This window comes from Takifugu rubripes, chromosome 4 (assembly GCF_901000725.2).
Source record: "Takifugu rubripes chromosome 4, fTakRub1.2, whole genome shotgun sequence".
NCBI classification, from domain to species: domain Eukaryota; kingdom Metazoa; phylum Chordata; class Actinopteri; order Tetraodontiformes; family Tetraodontidae; genus Takifugu; species Takifugu rubripes.
Window position 1 is genome coordinate 5,762,947 of NC_042288.1, and position 15,907 is coordinate 5,778,853.

Consider the following 15,907-nt stretch of genomic DNA (forward strand, 5'->3'; position numbering starts at 1 on the left):
CTGTCAGGAGTGTTTTCAGTGTCTTCCTGTGTGTCGGGAAAACGGCGAGCATATGACAAAGAGACAAATGGATTTCGCATCGGCCGTGTTTTGACTGATTGTGCAAATTTATTTTTCTCTTCCTGAAATCAGACTCAGCCTTGGCAGCAGGAGACAATAGTTCAATATGCTCCGTCTAATTCAGTGGAATCCCTCAAAGTTCTGGTGGAAATCACGATTGTGGCTGCAGAGGCGCAGGGGTGTGAGCTTGTGTGTGTGCGTGCATGTCTCAGAGCTATTATCCAGAATGATCGGCGTGTTTCAGGTTGATGGGCAGGACGAACTTGACTCTTCTTTATCTCCACAGCTGGATGGCTGCTGCTGGCTTATCCTGCCTGTGTGTTAGTATTGTGTATTTGTCCATGTGAACAACTCAACAGCCAGACGCACACGAGCATGCACGTGCACTGGTAATATCTACACAGCAGCAGGCCGCCAGGTTGACTAAGCGGCACTAAAGAATCCCTCCCTGCGTGACCCCAATCAGGTCAACGCGGTGGTGATAAAATGCTGAGTCGTGCATATGTGTGCACTGCCAGCAGTTTCCAACGACACCCTGAACACACCCTGGTAATGCCCCTTATCTGGCAGACACACACAGCTGGGACAGGATGGCAGAAGCTCGGTCTGAGGTATGAGACGCAGGCAAGGAGGGTTTGGGTTCTCCTGACTTCATTGTGGCTTTGACCTGTTCATCCCAGACATCCTCCTCTTCACACGGTTCCTCCTCTTTTTTTCTTCCCCTGCTTCTTTTCTTTGTGCCTCTCTTATGTTCAGAGTTCACGGCTGCGCTGCTTCCACACAAACATCACACAGATGACAAGTACTGTTTAATCCTATTGTAGACCAGCCCTACAGACAAACCAGCTGGAGGCCTTTGTACGTGACAGTGAGTGCGTGTTTATGGCAGAGAAACACACACACACACACACACACACACACAGTTTTTATTAAAATACGCTCATAACTAAAGCAACACATCATTTAGATTTTCGCACACTTGCAGGAACGCACTGGTCGTGCCTGTATGGACTGTGTGTGTGTGTGTGTGTGGGGGGGGGGGGGCTGAAGGGGGGGTAGCATTTGGGGGGCCCCCTCTCACAGAGACACACAGATATTCAAGTTCGAGCTGCGTCGCCTTTTGTTTTTTGGCCAGTGGAGGAGGGTGCAGTGGATGCTTTGCTGGGACACTGTGCCCCCTGACAACCCCCCCCTCCAAAAAAAACCTTTTATGCCTCCCTCATCCACCTCCTCCCCCTTTACCCAGCCAGTGTAGTACCACTGTATTGTCTGCTTGCTGCTTGTTGCTTGCCTTCTGTCCTGCTGTGCTGAGTGTCTGACAAAGGGGCTTTTTTAAATATGCAGACAATCCTCACACACAGACACACACACACACACACACACACACAGAGTTTTCCCTGCTTTTTGGTCTTCCTCTGTCAATTCTTAAATCTGAGAATCAACAAGTCCACAAACTGCTGCTCCTCCTGCCACAGACGCTAAAATAATGTATTTTTCCCCCACGTGATTTAGGCAGAAAATATCAACAACATCATCACACATCCGTACATATGAAAGTTCACACCCTATGTGTGTGGTGGTGTTGAAATGTATAAAGTTTCCTACAGAAACCGGCCTGTTGATGTGATTTTGAGAGCTCCATCGTGGATACAGCCAAATACGCAGATGTTAGTTTGGAGACCACTTTTACGAACGCGACCCAACAGTCAAACATCAGGAAGGGTTGAGCCCATGAGACGTCCTCTCCTTTATCTGCCTGTCCTCCTTCTGCCTCCCTCCCTTCCTCCCAACCCTCTCCTGGTACGGGAGCCCTTCTTGGCAGCTTGGCAGAGGCCTGCTCCCTCACGCGAAGCAGCAGTGTGCAGGGGCCCGGGCCCCAGACAGGAGCCCAAGCTGGGCTCAGCCTCCCAACATGTTGAGCTGGCCTGCCTTGGGCACAGCCAAATGGTTCTGCAGCTGCCCCTTTGTCCCCCTTCCTTAAATAAACAAAGGACAGAAACAAATTAATGACCTACATTCACCGCAAACCTCGCACAGCCTCCTCGCGCAGAGAGCGCGAGCAGTTGTCTATAAGCAGATGTTCACTTACAACACCGCAGACTACAATTAATGATCTCCGAGCCGTCCATATGACCGAAGGATGTTTCCTACAGCAGTTATCATGACGCCTGCTGTTCCACTGCAGCGAGGCGCTCAAAACAGGCTCACAAAGATGCTCACTTTTAAGGAAAATGTCATCTGAACTCACACTGAACGGCCACGTGAATGGCCAAGTGTGAAATAATTAACCGGATGTGATGGGAAGGGCTCCTTCAAACAGCGTTAAGTTAGACCAACTAATAATAGGCATTCCTCAGACAATGTCATAAAGATTAGGAGTGAGCTTATCGCGTGTGTTCATGAGTGGGGGGTGGGAGGAGGGCTTACTGAGGAGACCATCTGTGGCCTAATGAACGCCGCTCCTTGGCCTCCAAGTGCAGGGGCTTTTCAGACATCTGTAGGAGCAGGTTTACTGAGCAGCAGTGCACTCGCTAAAGCTGATTTCCTTACTGCAGCGCTGTTGAGGAGCTTTGGATGGAGGTCGCGTGGGCGCGCGGCGCGTGTATGTAGAATCTTGGATCTCCACGACAAGCTGCGGCAGCGCAGCCTACACCTCCACCAGCAGAGCTAGCCCTAACCCTAACCACAGCGCACTGAGCGGGCACCGAGGCCTGTGCGTTGGGTCCAGGTATGACTCGCCAGAGATGCACACACAAGCATGTTCGTGCACGTTCCAGTCGCCTCCCGAGCGGCCCTAAACGCAGCTGAAATCCTTTCATTTACTGAATGAAAAGTGACACAAACCAAAAGCGCACACTCGTGGTGAATTTCAAGATTCTTATAATTTATTGCAATTTGCACACAATTTAAAAATGTCAACAACAGCACACCAAAAAAATTTTACAAAACTAAACACAATTAGGATTTACTCCCCTCAAAGAAGAAAAAAAAAATCAACCAACTATGATTGTCAAAGCTAAAAATGACTAAATCTGAAAAAGGAACATGAAAAAGATTTTTATTTTAAACCTTAAAAGGGAGCAAATATCTGAAAAGTTTTTTTTTCCTTTTTTAATTGCAAGACAATGATTGTCCTTGGAAAAGACTGATTCCCGCCATCTGCCTTTAAATAGACCGTCTATGACGTTTGAATGTTTAATTTTCTTAGTCAAAAAAAGCCTCCATGAGGTCGTCGGGGTGTTTGATGATGTCGCTCCCACCCTAAACTCCAACTTTAAAAAAAAAAATATTAATAGTAAAAACAGCCTGGACTACAGCAGTTTAAGGCGGTCAAGTACAACCAGAGGAACTCAACAAAAAAATAAATACAGCCGTGAAAACAGCAGGATGGAGTGAGAAGAAATGAGAAGAAACGAGACGACGCAGCGCAAAACCGCTGCGGCGTCACCCACACTGGCGGCGCCTGTAGGTGCCAGCAGATGACAGGATGGCGCGCGCGACCACCTTCGTCCTGCGCGCACATAAATATCCATAAATCAGCCATGTATGATTTTGGATTGTATAAACGCTTGACCATTGCTTCGGGGGAAAAAAATAAAATAAATAAACAAACAGATGCAGCCCCAAAAACATGTCACATACAAAAAACAAAACTTTCCAATCACGTCATCAAAAATAAGACATCATTTTCAGATAATTTATACATGACTATTTCCCTGTATCAAATACTTCCATAGCATCATTTTTTTTTTAATAAAGGCATCTTTTCAGAAAAAACAGATCTGATTTCATGTCTCTAAAAAAAAAAAAGGTGCATTCAGGCATGCGTCTCTCTCTCCCGTCCACCTCAGCGTAAGGACGCGTCGCAGCGCTTGGAGGGGGAGGAGGAGGGGGGGGCAAAGACATCTGACCCTTCCCCTCTTCAGCAGGACACCCCCATTTCAGCCCCTCTCCCCACAACTCTTGATGTCTGTATTAAGAGCGTCATAACTGCACTTGACCAGAATCCACATCTGCAACCAGCAGAATTAATTAAGAACCGGCTCCGTCGGGAGAGGACGGAAAACAGAAACGTACAGCAGTGGAGAAATTTTAACGCCTGAGGAAGAGCAGGAAGTGCTTGGTGGATCTTCAGCAGGTTAATTTGACTGGTAGCAACCAGGCCACACACACACGCGCACACACACACACACACACACACACACACACACACACACACACACACACAGCAGAGAGATCAGTGCATATAGACACAGGCGTAAAATGCTTCATCACATCGCTTCAACATCCAATGGAAACACATTCGGTAACATTCTTCTAGGAGCCAGACCTACCAGAAGTAGGGTTTAGGAAAAAGATCTAAGTCTTCACTGCCCAAAGTTTTTAACGTTCCAATATTTTCCCCTGATAGAAAAAAAAACAACCCTCAAATGTTCAAGACAAAACTCAAATTTTCATGCATTTTTCCTATGTTGGTGAGAATAAAGATCAGAGCCGCACCCTGGAGTCACAAATCAAAGAAAAAAGCCTATCCTCAAATATTTGATCACTTACAATGTGTACAGTAATACAGCAAATTCACATTTTATTTTAAAATATACAAGTTTGGACATCATGCAACAACAGCAGGTCCCATTACAAAAAGTAACAAAATAATATTAATAATTATTAATAAAAAACTGTAGCCGATTAAAGTTCTAAAACTATAGAAGAACAATATACAACAACTTTAAATTAAATACCTTTTAAAGAAGAGATGTTTTAAAGACTGCCAGCTACATTAAAAAAATCTATTCATAACAATAATAATAACAATATCAATAGTAATAATAATAATAATTTGTAAGGTCTTTTTTATTTTTATAAAATACTTCAGATTGATTGGAAGTGATAAAAAGGAGGCTGTGCATTGCATGAGTGCCATCGGTTTGTCAGTCAGCTTTAACCAGAACACCCAAGAGCTTTAACCAGCGTTAAGGAAAGAAGAGAAAATCAAAAGAGTCAGAACACACTCGTGCACGTCAGGGTGACTTCTGTTTCTGCCAGAGTAGTGCAGCGGCGGCGTGGATTTGATCACAGTACCCGTTTAGTGTATTAAAAGGAATAAATTCAGTGTGTTTGACCCGACCGGCGCCGGTCAGAGTGTGTCTGAGATGAAACGGAGTAAAATCTCTTCAGAAGAGGCGGGACATTCTCACTGGGACCAGAGTCCTCGGAAGTGATGAAAACCACCCAACAGAACTTGTTGCCAAATAAAATAAGGAGCTCAGAATCAAATAGAACAAAACTGCCCCCAAAGAGTAAAGAAAAGCAACTCAGTAGTAACATTTTCATGTGCTATTAAAGTGCAATCGAATGAGATTTTGCGACAAAAAGGTGAACCCCAGATATGAACGTTTGCAACCTCCCTTTTACCTCCCCGTTCTGCCCTTCCTTCTCGCTCCTTCCCTTAAACAAAGCCGGCAGTTTGTCCCTACTTCCACAGCTCCTGCGAACTGTCCTCGATGGCCCAGTCCCTGACGTTAGGCAGCGCCAGCGGTTCGCTCTTCACCGACAGGGAGTTGACCAGTTCGCAGTGAAACTTGCGGATGTGTCGGTACAGGTCCCCCGACTGCGTGAAGCGCCGCTCGCACCATTTGCAAGCGTGCGGCTTCTCACGCGTGTGCACCACTGCGTGGCGGCTGAGGTTGTGTGAGTACTGGAAGCTCTTGCCACAAGTGGTGCAGGTGTAGGGTTTCTCGCCGGAATGTGTCCTCTCGTGGCGCTTCAGCGTGTACATGCACGAGAAGGTCTTGTTGCAGATGGTGCAGGTGGGCACGTTGACGTCTCCGGCGGGTTTGGAGCGGATGCCCTCCTGCTCCCGGAAGTGGGAGCTGAGGTGGAGCTGGAGGATGTGCGGGGAGGGGAACACCTTGTTACAGAGCGGACACATGAAGATCTGGGTGTGTGGAGCCGACAGCATGTTGGAGACGTAGGGCAGCAGGGAGCTGTCCATGCTGGCCGCCTCCGCCTGGGCGCGCTCGTTCTCGCCCCCCAGTATGTCCTCGTCATCCGCCATGGCCGAGGGCTTCTCGTCCCGCTCGAGCTCTGAGGCGAGAGAGGCCTCTCTCAAAGCGGACAGGTGTGCTTCCAGGCCCAGCCTCCGCTGGGCCGACAGGGGGCCCCCCACCCCGTGGTGGGCCAGGCCGCCATTAGCGCTGGGAACGGTTGCCTTCGTAATGCCGCTGTGCTCCATTGCATAGTCCCCACCCCCCAGTTCATCGTCCTCGTCAGAGGCCACGCCCTTCTCCACCTTCACCCTCACAGCCAGCGGGCCTTGGAGGCTGTCGGGTGTTGCGGCGCCGCTGAAATACGACTGCTGGTGGTTGGAACTGTTGCTACCACCGATCGGTTTAACCGAAAGATCCAGGACGCAGTCGGCCGTGTCGTTGGACACCCTCCTGCCTCTGTGGCCCCTGCGAGAGTTCACCGAGCAGTGAGACCTCTGAGAGAGTGACCCGGTAGAGCTGGTGGGGCTGCCGGCTGGGGACAACAGCTTCCCTCCTTCCCTTAACCCTTCCCCAGTCTGCATCTCGGCCTCACCCTGACCCGGGCTGGTGGGCGCCATCGCCGGGGTTCCTGGTCTCTCAGCAGATGGCAGCCTTATCCACAGCGGCCCTCCTTCGGCTTTCCCCTCCTCCTCTTCATCACTGTGCAGTAGGTCGGCTGTAGCGGGGCGGCCCGTGGAACCATCTGAAAGACTGTCGGCCTTGTCGGAGCAGCTGGAACCGCCATCTTCCTCTCTGCGCGTGCTGTCCGCTTCTGCCGTAGCTTTCTGCTTAAGTCGTTTCTTACACACCTTGACGATGTCGTACATGTGCAGGTAGCTGGCTGCCGCCAGCACATCCTCCACGGGAAGGTTCTGAAACTGCAGCTTGCCCTCATACATGAACTCTAGGAGCAGGGAGAAGGCCGGGGCCGTGACAATGTCACTATTTAGGTGCACCACGTCCCTCTTGTCCAGCTGGTCCTTGTAGAAGAGGTGGAAGTACATGCTGCAGGAGGCCAGCACGGCGCGGTGAGCCCGGAACTGCGCATCGCCGACCAGCACAGTGGAGTCGCACAGGAAGCCCTGGTGCCGCTGCTCGCTCAGACACTGGAGTAAATGTCTGCTGTGGTCTGGGAACTCCATCCTGCCGTCCTCATAACCTGCACACACAGATAAGACACAATTAAAGCAGGCATCGGATACATGTCTCATTATACCTCTATTTTAAGATGGATAGATGGATAGATGGATAAATAGACAGACAGACAGACAGACAGACAGACAGACAGACAGACAGACAGACAGACAGACAGATAATTTTTTAATAGAAGGAAAAAATACAGGTACATTTGGAGATTCTGGGGTTGTTATTCCAGAGTTAACAACATTTATTTAATTATCTTACAGGAGGAAGATTAAACAAAAACAAAAAATGGGAGAAAAGGAAGATGAGGAGACAAAAGTCAGAGGACACGTATGGCACGAGGCGCTGAAACGGAACCGACGAGCATTAGAAAGATCGGGAGAAGGCAGCCCGATGAAAAACGTGAACGCGACGCCAATACGCAAAAAAAAAGGGAATAACACAACAACGTAATTTTTTTATGTAAAGCGTTATTTCACTTTTAGGGAGTGCTGATGGTTTTAGCTCAATAATGGACACATTTACGCTCCCATACAAAGACACCACATCATGTTAAGTCCTCACACTCCCGCATACGTTCGCCACAAAACCCTTAATTCTGAGATTATTTACAGGATTTAAAATTAAACACGGAAATTGTCAAGAATAAATGCCGGAGCCAATTTTTCAGTTCAGATTAGAGATTAAACTTTAATCTCAGGTGAATGACAGATTTCTTTACACCTCCTCTCTTCTTTCTCTCTCCAGCTCCTCTGCCTGCACTCCTGGACTGTCGCTGCTCCTACGCTGGTTATTTTTATTAACCCACTTTGGCCTGGCCTGGCACAGCCCTTTTAGGTAACCGGCTTTCAGCCTCACACACTATCTTTACTCACGCAGTGCACGCACGCACACACACACATACAGTCAGCAGCAGCCTACCTATCCTCCACCTCCGCAGGTTAAGTCCAGCAGGAAAAACCGACCAATGGAAATAGCACAAAACAAGACGGCTTGTCCCCTGTTAACCAAGCTGCGACTTTAGATTAGACGTCAGGATAAAAACTTTTTCGACGCTCTTTAAAATCAGATTTAATCCGACTGACTGACCACTAATGAAGCGGGATAAAATGAAGCCGACAAAAGATGAAATCCCACCTGTTACCCATGTGGATTTGTCCTGCCTGAGGAAGTACATGTGTCCCGCTCTGCGCCGCGTTACCCACAGCAGCTAAATCACCTCATCTGAATGAAGCTGAACCAAGAATGTCCGCGCGTGTGTGTGTGTGTGTGTGAGTATTGTGTGTATGTGTGTTCTCCCTCTCCAGCTCCTTCAGACTGCTTTTAATGAGGGGGCTTACAGGGACAAGGGTGTACCACCTCCTACCCGCCCCCCAGTACCCACCTCCCTCCCCTCCTGTCCAGCCAAACCCCTCTGCCACCTCCTCCCTGCGCACACACACAGAGTCCGTCACTCTTTTCTATCTGACCCTTTCAAGAAAAAACCCGCACATCCGCGCTGTAGTTGCAACTGCCTTCTACTTCAGCACCCCCCACCCACATCCACCCTCCGCCCACCGCCACCTAGAAGAGAAGATTTACAGTACAATCACTGTAAGTGCCCTGCTCGTCACAGCATCAATCCTAATCCTTAAAGATGGCTAAAAATAAAGACGGCGGTGGCGGCAGGGAGGGAGCCATCGGCGCCGGGGCAGGAGGGCAGCAGCCCATCGTCACCTGGTCCGCCAGACCCAGCCGGTGCGAATACAGAGGGGCAGGAACGGAGAGGGGGTAAGAGAGGGAGAGAGGCAGAGGGAGAGGCTGGGACAGCCGGGGAGGGAGGCTTACCCACATCTGATCCAGCTGACGGGGGCCATATGGCAGCTGCTAGCCAGATAAAGAGATTAAGACTAGGAGGGAGTGCGATTACAGCTGTCTAGCCAATTCAGGCAGCTCAAATCTGCAACTTCTAAATTAGTCTCCTCGACTCCAGCCGGCAAGAGGAGCAGACGCGCACGCTTTCAAGTCATTTTACGGCCAGTTAGAGTCGAGTTAAAGGAAAAAGGATTAAAAACCCTGCTTTTTAATAAGTGCTTTATCCATTGAAATGCTTTTTAATTTAAATTAAAAGTATTATTGACTGGATTTCAAATTATAACCACATCCTGGTAATAATAAGTAAAGTTGGAGCAGCAAGAAAACTTAAATTAAAATCTGCCATAGTTGCCGCTTTCAATTAAAGGGCATCTCGACACAACCTGTCACACGACACAGCCTAACAAAATCCCGCACGCAGGCGTCTGGACTACAAACTATAGCGTTCAATAACTACATTTAACTACCCCTCAGACGGGCAGTTCACACGCACGCACGCACACACAAACACACACACACAGAGAACCGTACCTGCAGCAGCACGCATCAACTTGATTAACTCCTCTGTAGCAGAACCGCCGCCTCTCTCGCTTTCCTTTCTCACTTCTCCGCTTGCTCGCTCTGAATCGCGAGTGTGTAGGACAGAGGAAGACGAGGGAGGCAGGCAAAAAAAACTCACACTGCTCAAACTGCGAAGGACAGATGCAAAGTGGAGGAGATGTTGGAGGGGGAACGAGATACCACTTCCCTCCTCCTCCTCCTCCTAACTGGCGCTGATCGTCAGCCACACACACACGCACACGAACACACAGCAGGCGTACGCACGCACGCACGCACACACAGCTCTAACTCTCCCAGGCTGCCACTGAGACTCACAATAAAGGAGTGGGGAGGGGTGGAGGCGGTAGAGGAGGAGGTGGGGTGGATGGCAGCCTGTCAGCTGCTCTGACATCATCCTCAGATGGAGATGCTACCTCCAGCTGTGCTCTTTCTGCAGCCATATGCTGCCTCCTCTACACTCCTGCCACCAGACTCCTCTTTCATTCTACCAACACCAACACCACACAACTTTGTCCCTCTTTTTTTCAGCCCTTTCTCTTGCTTGAATCAAAACCCAGAAACTATTAAATGCAGTTGGATGATCCATTTTTTGGGGGGGGCGGGGGGGGGGGACCAACTGCTACTAAACAAAAAGAAAACTTAAGAGAATGAACAACTTGTGACTAAACCTTAAACAGCCTTTTTTTGCTAATGATGTGGTATTAAAACAAACACTGTCTGTTTCCCTCTGTGTCTCCTTCCAGCAGCCACAAACAAAGGCCAACACAGCACATTTGCAACTGACAGACGCATGCAGCTGATATTGTTTTCCACTTCTTTACGGTTCAGCGCTGCTGCCTCGTCTTGTATTCATTCATTCACTCACTCATTCATCCAGCCAAAACACCCCCCCCCCCACAACACCACACACACACACACACCCTGCTTCAGACCATTTGGACAAGTGATCGGAACAAAAATGAATTTAGGAGCCAATGGGAAGAAGTCATAAATAAAGACGCTAATGGGTGCAAATCCTAAACAAAAGCTGTACAAGCCTTTAATAAGCCACAAGGGAGGAATTACTTTTATTACAATAGCCTTAATTCACTTTCAGTGTGGTGAAATTGTGTGTGTGTGTGTGTAATATTTTTGTTTATTTATTTTTTTTCATCTCACAAAAAAACTTTACTGAAGTTTTAAAGAGCACCAAAAACTGGAAACTTGTTTCGGTCCAGATTATTACAGCCACATGTTGGAGAAATACAGATGAATGAGCTTCTGTTTAACAGAACGTGTCGGTTTATTTCGTTATAACATTTTAATCGAGGCACTTTGGCTATTTTAAAGATTCCGTGAAAATGTAAAGTAAACTTTTGTAATTTTCCAAGAGGCAGCTGAATAAAATCAATTATCTGTCCGCTCTTTAATTGGCTTTCGGGAGCTGGACTCCCAGTTTAGAGGCTCCAATTAACTTCAGCAGAGTTGAGTCGGGCTGCACTAAAGTCAAGTCCCACCTGTGAGGTTAGAAGTCTTTAAAACTGTACTTATTGTTGTCGATTTCTTTATTTTTGTGCGCATCGCAAGGCGGTATTTTCAACACCGGTGCGTCCATCAGTCACAGGCAGTAATATATTAGTAATAAATGAGACAAGTGTTGTTCGGGGATTTAAATCCGAAGCAGACAAAAGAAAAAACGGGTTCATGTGTTGGCAGAAAGTGCTGCGCGACTGTGAACTGAAATTGGATTTGGGAGCGGAGAGTGAGACCGAAACAGACCGACCCAGGCGGAGCTAGCTGTAGCCAGACCTCGGCTAATAGAACTCGGACGGAGAACCGACAAAACGGAGCTATTTCCAGTTGTCCAGAAGGCCCCGGTGCTATGACAACAGCTGCTAAAACAGCGCGCAGGAACGGCTAACATAGCAACTATGAGTGCGTGCAGGCAACATAGTCATGCTAAGGAAGGTTTAGCCACTTTTCCCCCTCCATACCCACCCTCTCCTTCCTGAGCCTCCTTTAATCGGACTCCGGTATAAGAAGCAGCACTTACAGGCAACGCGGTCCAATGTCTTCCCCTCTTCCACCGTCAGAATCCCCCGGTTCCTTCAGAAGACAAAACTAGCCTGACTTTCGACTAATTTCCATAACAGACTGCCGAGGCGACCAGGCGGAGGGACGGGGAGTCTAGCACTCTGCGGCGGCCAGATGTTTCCGAGCTGTTGCTGCTCAACTCGGGCTGGTAAAGGAGGCGAGTTGACTGGCACGGCGCGGAAGCCAATGGTACCAGCGAGGAGGAAAGTAAAAGCAAATTAGAAGCGGCCCTCGGACAGAGGAGAAGGAGGGATATGTCTTCTTCTCTCGTCGGCGTAGGTTGACACTAGGCAACAACAACAGCAGCACGCACGGTGAGAAGGCAGAGGAGAAGAAGCAGGGCCAAACCGACTGGTTCTGCGAGTCAGCGAGGCGGACTGGCGCAGCGACGAGTGGCGAGTGAAGCGGTGCAACCTGGGTAATGTAGTTGAGACTAGGAAGGGGCGGAGCTGATGGGAGCAGGTGCGCCACCTTGAAAAGAATAGGCCCAGATGTTTTGCAGCAGTTGGAGGCCACTTAAAGTGTCAGTGCTAAAGCCTGTTAAGCCTGTTACAAATACTATTTTTTAACAAATATAGCTGTTGCTTTTTTATTTATTTGTTTGTTTGTTTATGAATATTTACTGAATCCCTGGTGTCAATTTTAGGGCAGTGTTGTCATGCAGCAACACCACATCACCATGTTTAGTAGAAAGAAAACTGTTGACACTTCTATATAATAAGTTTTCTTGTTAGAATACAGAAATGGAGTCCTTTAACTACACAAAAACAAAAAAGTACTACATTATAAGTCTCAATGGAACCATATGTCAATCTCAAGCTGAAATATACTCTAGATTTACCTCATGGGGACACCATCAAATGTCTGTCACTGGAGCTTTGGCATGAAAAAAAAAGTTTGGCCAGTTGAGACTTCGGGCCTATTTGCATCCTCTAAACCTGTCCCAGTAAACTAATTGGCGTCACTAATAGATGGCTGGATGAACTGCGTCCCTGTATGGCAATGAATTCACACGATACGGTGTCATAGCTATAATTGTTAAAATGCTAATGAACGATGACCCTGTTATGTGTCTATCAATTACCAGCACATGACAATGAGCCCCTTGTTCATGCACAAAGATACATTGTGACTCACAGACAAGAGGCAGTCAAAAAACAGCAACCAGAATTATGATTTTTGGACAAATTTTCATAACACCAAGGTTCATTTGCAACACTTATGCATGTAGACTGCTATGAGCTGTTTTTGTGCACACAAACAGCGACTTACCTCCATAGGCTGCAGCATAGGTTTTTCTTCCCAGAGCCCTCCGTGCGTTGGGATCTTTTGTGGTGCGTGTGTGTAAATATCTCAAGAGATCCCTGGTTTCTAAACTTCTCCCACAGCTCATGCGTTCTTTTCTCTGATCCACACATTGTTTTGCTGCTGACAGATGCCAGAATGCATTCTAGTGTGTGTGTGTGTGTGTGTGTGTGTGTGTCTGTGTCTGTGTCTGTGTGTGTGTGTGTGTGTGCCAAAAAGCAGAACCAGACTGATGTTTGAAATTATCTGTTCTAAGGTTCTATTTTTTCCTTACTGCAGCTGAACAACAAAGCGCAGAAGAAGGAAAATATATCCAACATAAATACCATTACGCAGAGTAGAGCTCTTTGCTTTTTGCTTCAGTTGATGGTTGGATTCTCCCTGGAAATTCTGGGGAGTCGAGTTAGTCGAGCAGTTTTCACCTTTTTTCTCTGTAACTGGTTTGTTTTATTAAAATATCTCACATTGGGCCCGATGGATGCGTTTCGCTCCTCTGACTCTGGAGGTCGCTGTAAAACCCGTTGTTTGCTCTATCAGTTTTAATGACATGATAAAAAATTATATATTTTTCTTTATTCAACTTTGATAAATTTTGTAAATCTCTGTTGTTCCCTGAAATGTCTGTTTCATATGAGCGTTAAACCATTAAAAAAAAAAAAATTCAGTTGCCCTGAAGCCAAAATCCCCGAGTGTGTGCTGATTTCTTATGTAAATAAAATCTGGGGAAAAAAAGAAAACACATTCCACGGATCTGGCAGAAGAAGTGATTCAGAGAACACCTCTGGCCATCCGTGAGACATTATGACTGTATGCTTCACAGATTCTCCCCTTGCTTGCCAGCATTAATTATAATTTGCTTGTCGACGGGTTTTTAATATTCAAAGGTGTTGAACACAGACAGCTGTTTGAATCCAACTCATTCCATGATGATCCTCATGTTTACCCTTAAAATGATGCATAAAAGGACTCATGGAATGCATCTTGGGGAAGTTCTTTATTTAATAAATGACTTTAAAAGACATTTTAAACACATTTTATGGCTTAGTTTTATTGATGTAAACCACATTAATTTTATTGTGTCTGGGGAAAAAAAACTTTATCTCCTTCTTTGGGCAAGAAAATAATGTTCCATCTGTTGCCAGCTGGTTGTTAATTTGACCTTTAATTTACTGGTAAATTTGGGGATCAAGATGTTTAAGCTCATTTGCATTCACTGTAAATTGTTTTCCTCCACTTTAGAGCAGCAGGGGCTGAAATGGTGAAGAAAGAACATAAAAAGCAGCTCGCAGGGGCGACGCGGATTGTTAAATCATCCAGATCATCGTTTAACATTCTCCTTGAGATTTTTTCCAAACACATGGACTGGGATGTTAACGTGGCTTGTAATGAATGCAGAAAAACGAGCATATTCAAATAAAATGTACAAAATTAACAGTTACAAATAATTTACCTCAAAAATTGAGCTCACTATAAAGAATATGAATAACCAAAAACATCTCAGATTGAATGGTTAATAAATCCTCGAGGAAGTCAGAACGAATAAAGTCAGAATAGAAGCATCACCTCCACCTCTGTTATCACAGCTGGAATGGAAGAGAGGAAGATGTTGCTGAGAATGAGGATGGAGGGCAGACAGATGTTTTAGGGTTAAAGGGTAGAGCAGAGAAAGTAGGTGTATATGTATGAAGGCTGCAACGACACACACAGGCTTTCATGAGGGTTTTGTGGTTGCGTTTGAAACTTGTTTCAGAAGAGGAACAGGACGGTTTCACTTCACCTGAAACACCATAAACATCTCTCTCTCATTATCGCTCGTGTGACGTGGGAGGAGGTTGGTTCCTATAGTTTAATGATCTGTTCATCTGGCCCAGCGTGGCTGCTGTTAGGAGTCTGGAAGGCAGCCATTTTGACTGAGTTTAAAATATTCATGAACTACCAATGATACCCCATCTGACTGACTGGGGAACAGCTGTCGGGTCTCTGTGCCTCTAGAGGAGCAGCATCTGTCCGTTTGAGCAGCGCGTGTGTGTCTTTCTAGAAATACGTTTGTGTGGAACATCCACTTGGATGTGTGCATCGGTGTCTCAGTGGGACGAGACATCAGGAGAAACAACTGTGTGTTTAACTTTCTTTTCTCCAGATGGTGATGATCATTTCAGAAATGATCAAAAAGTGAGTCTCATCTATCAGGTTTTCCGCTTGTCAATCAAACGTCGGCGTTATGGGCAGCCACAGACGGGCTGATGTGCTAAAGTGTGCCGTATATGATGAGTCCCTGCTCTTATACATTTATATATGCTTGTCTCTGCATCGGCACATCGCAGTTTCGGTGTGTGTATGAATGTGTAGGCTGTTCACACCCGCGTGTGTGAAGATCACAGAGAGCTGCGCAGCCTTGGCTGTGGTTGTATGATGGACATCTGGAAGCTAAATTGGTTAATGGCGCCTCCAAGCCAGCAGCCAGCCGGCCGTTTCCTTGCTGAGCGCTGTGTGTGTGTGTGTGGGGGGGGGGGGGGGGGGACGAGGGGACTCTACATCTGGCCAGTTGTCTTCCCACAGACAAATATGTCTCCTGACCATTTTAAATGTTTTTTGTTTTTAGAATCGGTATCATGTTCAGGCTCATTGTACTCACAGCTGTATAACAACAGTCAGATGAACCCTGTAGTTGACCACGTCGGTGTTGTTACGTTCAGTTATATCGTCAATATCATTCAGCACAATTTCAGTGAATTTAATTATCTGAGGCCTTGGGATGTGAAGACAAAATAACTAATGGAGAGGAAACAACAACAAAGGAAATCAGACTAACAGAGTTAAGGTGAACAATGCTGCCATGCTTGTATTTCAATTGTAATAACAGATGAGGGTGGGCCAAATTA

General features: G+C 46.8%; 2 protein-coding genes across 5 annotated transcripts in view; one reads left to right on the forward strand and one right to left on the reverse strand.

The window, feature by feature from the left end:
* adss2 (adenylosuccinate synthase 2) overlaps positions 1-4,256 on the forward strand; it is a 22,648-nt gene extending 18,392 nt beyond the window's left edge. The window contains exon 14 of the transcript XR_003888207.1: positions 4,239-4,256. The gene's annotated coding sequence lies outside the window, so the exon portion shown is untranslated. The remainder of the gene's footprint in view (positions 1-4,238) is intronic.
* On the reverse strand, positions 2,924-12,130 carry zbtb18 (zinc finger and BTB domain containing 18). Of its 4 annotated transcripts, none has more exons than XM_011603014.2 (2): positions 11,680-12,130; positions 2,924-7,248 (listed from the first exon to the last, which is right to left on the reverse strand). In XM_011603014.2, exon 2 carries the CDS (start codon positions 7,229-7,231, stop codon positions 5,534-5,536), a length of 1,698 nt encoding a protein of 565 aa, XP_011601316.1. In that variant the 5' UTR covers positions 7,232-7,248; positions 11,680-12,130; the 3' UTR covers positions 2,924-5,533. The 4 variants fall into 4 exon arrangements, with proteins under 4 accessions (XP_011601316.1, XP_029690910.1, XP_029690909.1 ...); XM_029835050.1 differs by lacking the exon at positions 11,680-12,130 and adding an exon at positions 9,618-10,040; XM_029835049.1 differs by lacking the exon at positions 11,680-12,130 and adding an exon at positions 8,370-8,563.
* Positions 12,131-15,907: the final 3,777 nt, after the last annotated feature.

Coding starts and splice junctions, on each gene's coding strand:
- zbtb18 (XM_029835049.1), bottom strand. CDS start 8,409: ATGTACTTCCTCAGGCAGGACAAATCCACATGGGTAACAG. Junction 7,249..8,369: donor CAAATCCACATGGGTAACAG/GTGGGATTTCAT, acceptor CTGTGTGTGCAG/GTTATGAGGACGGCAGGATG.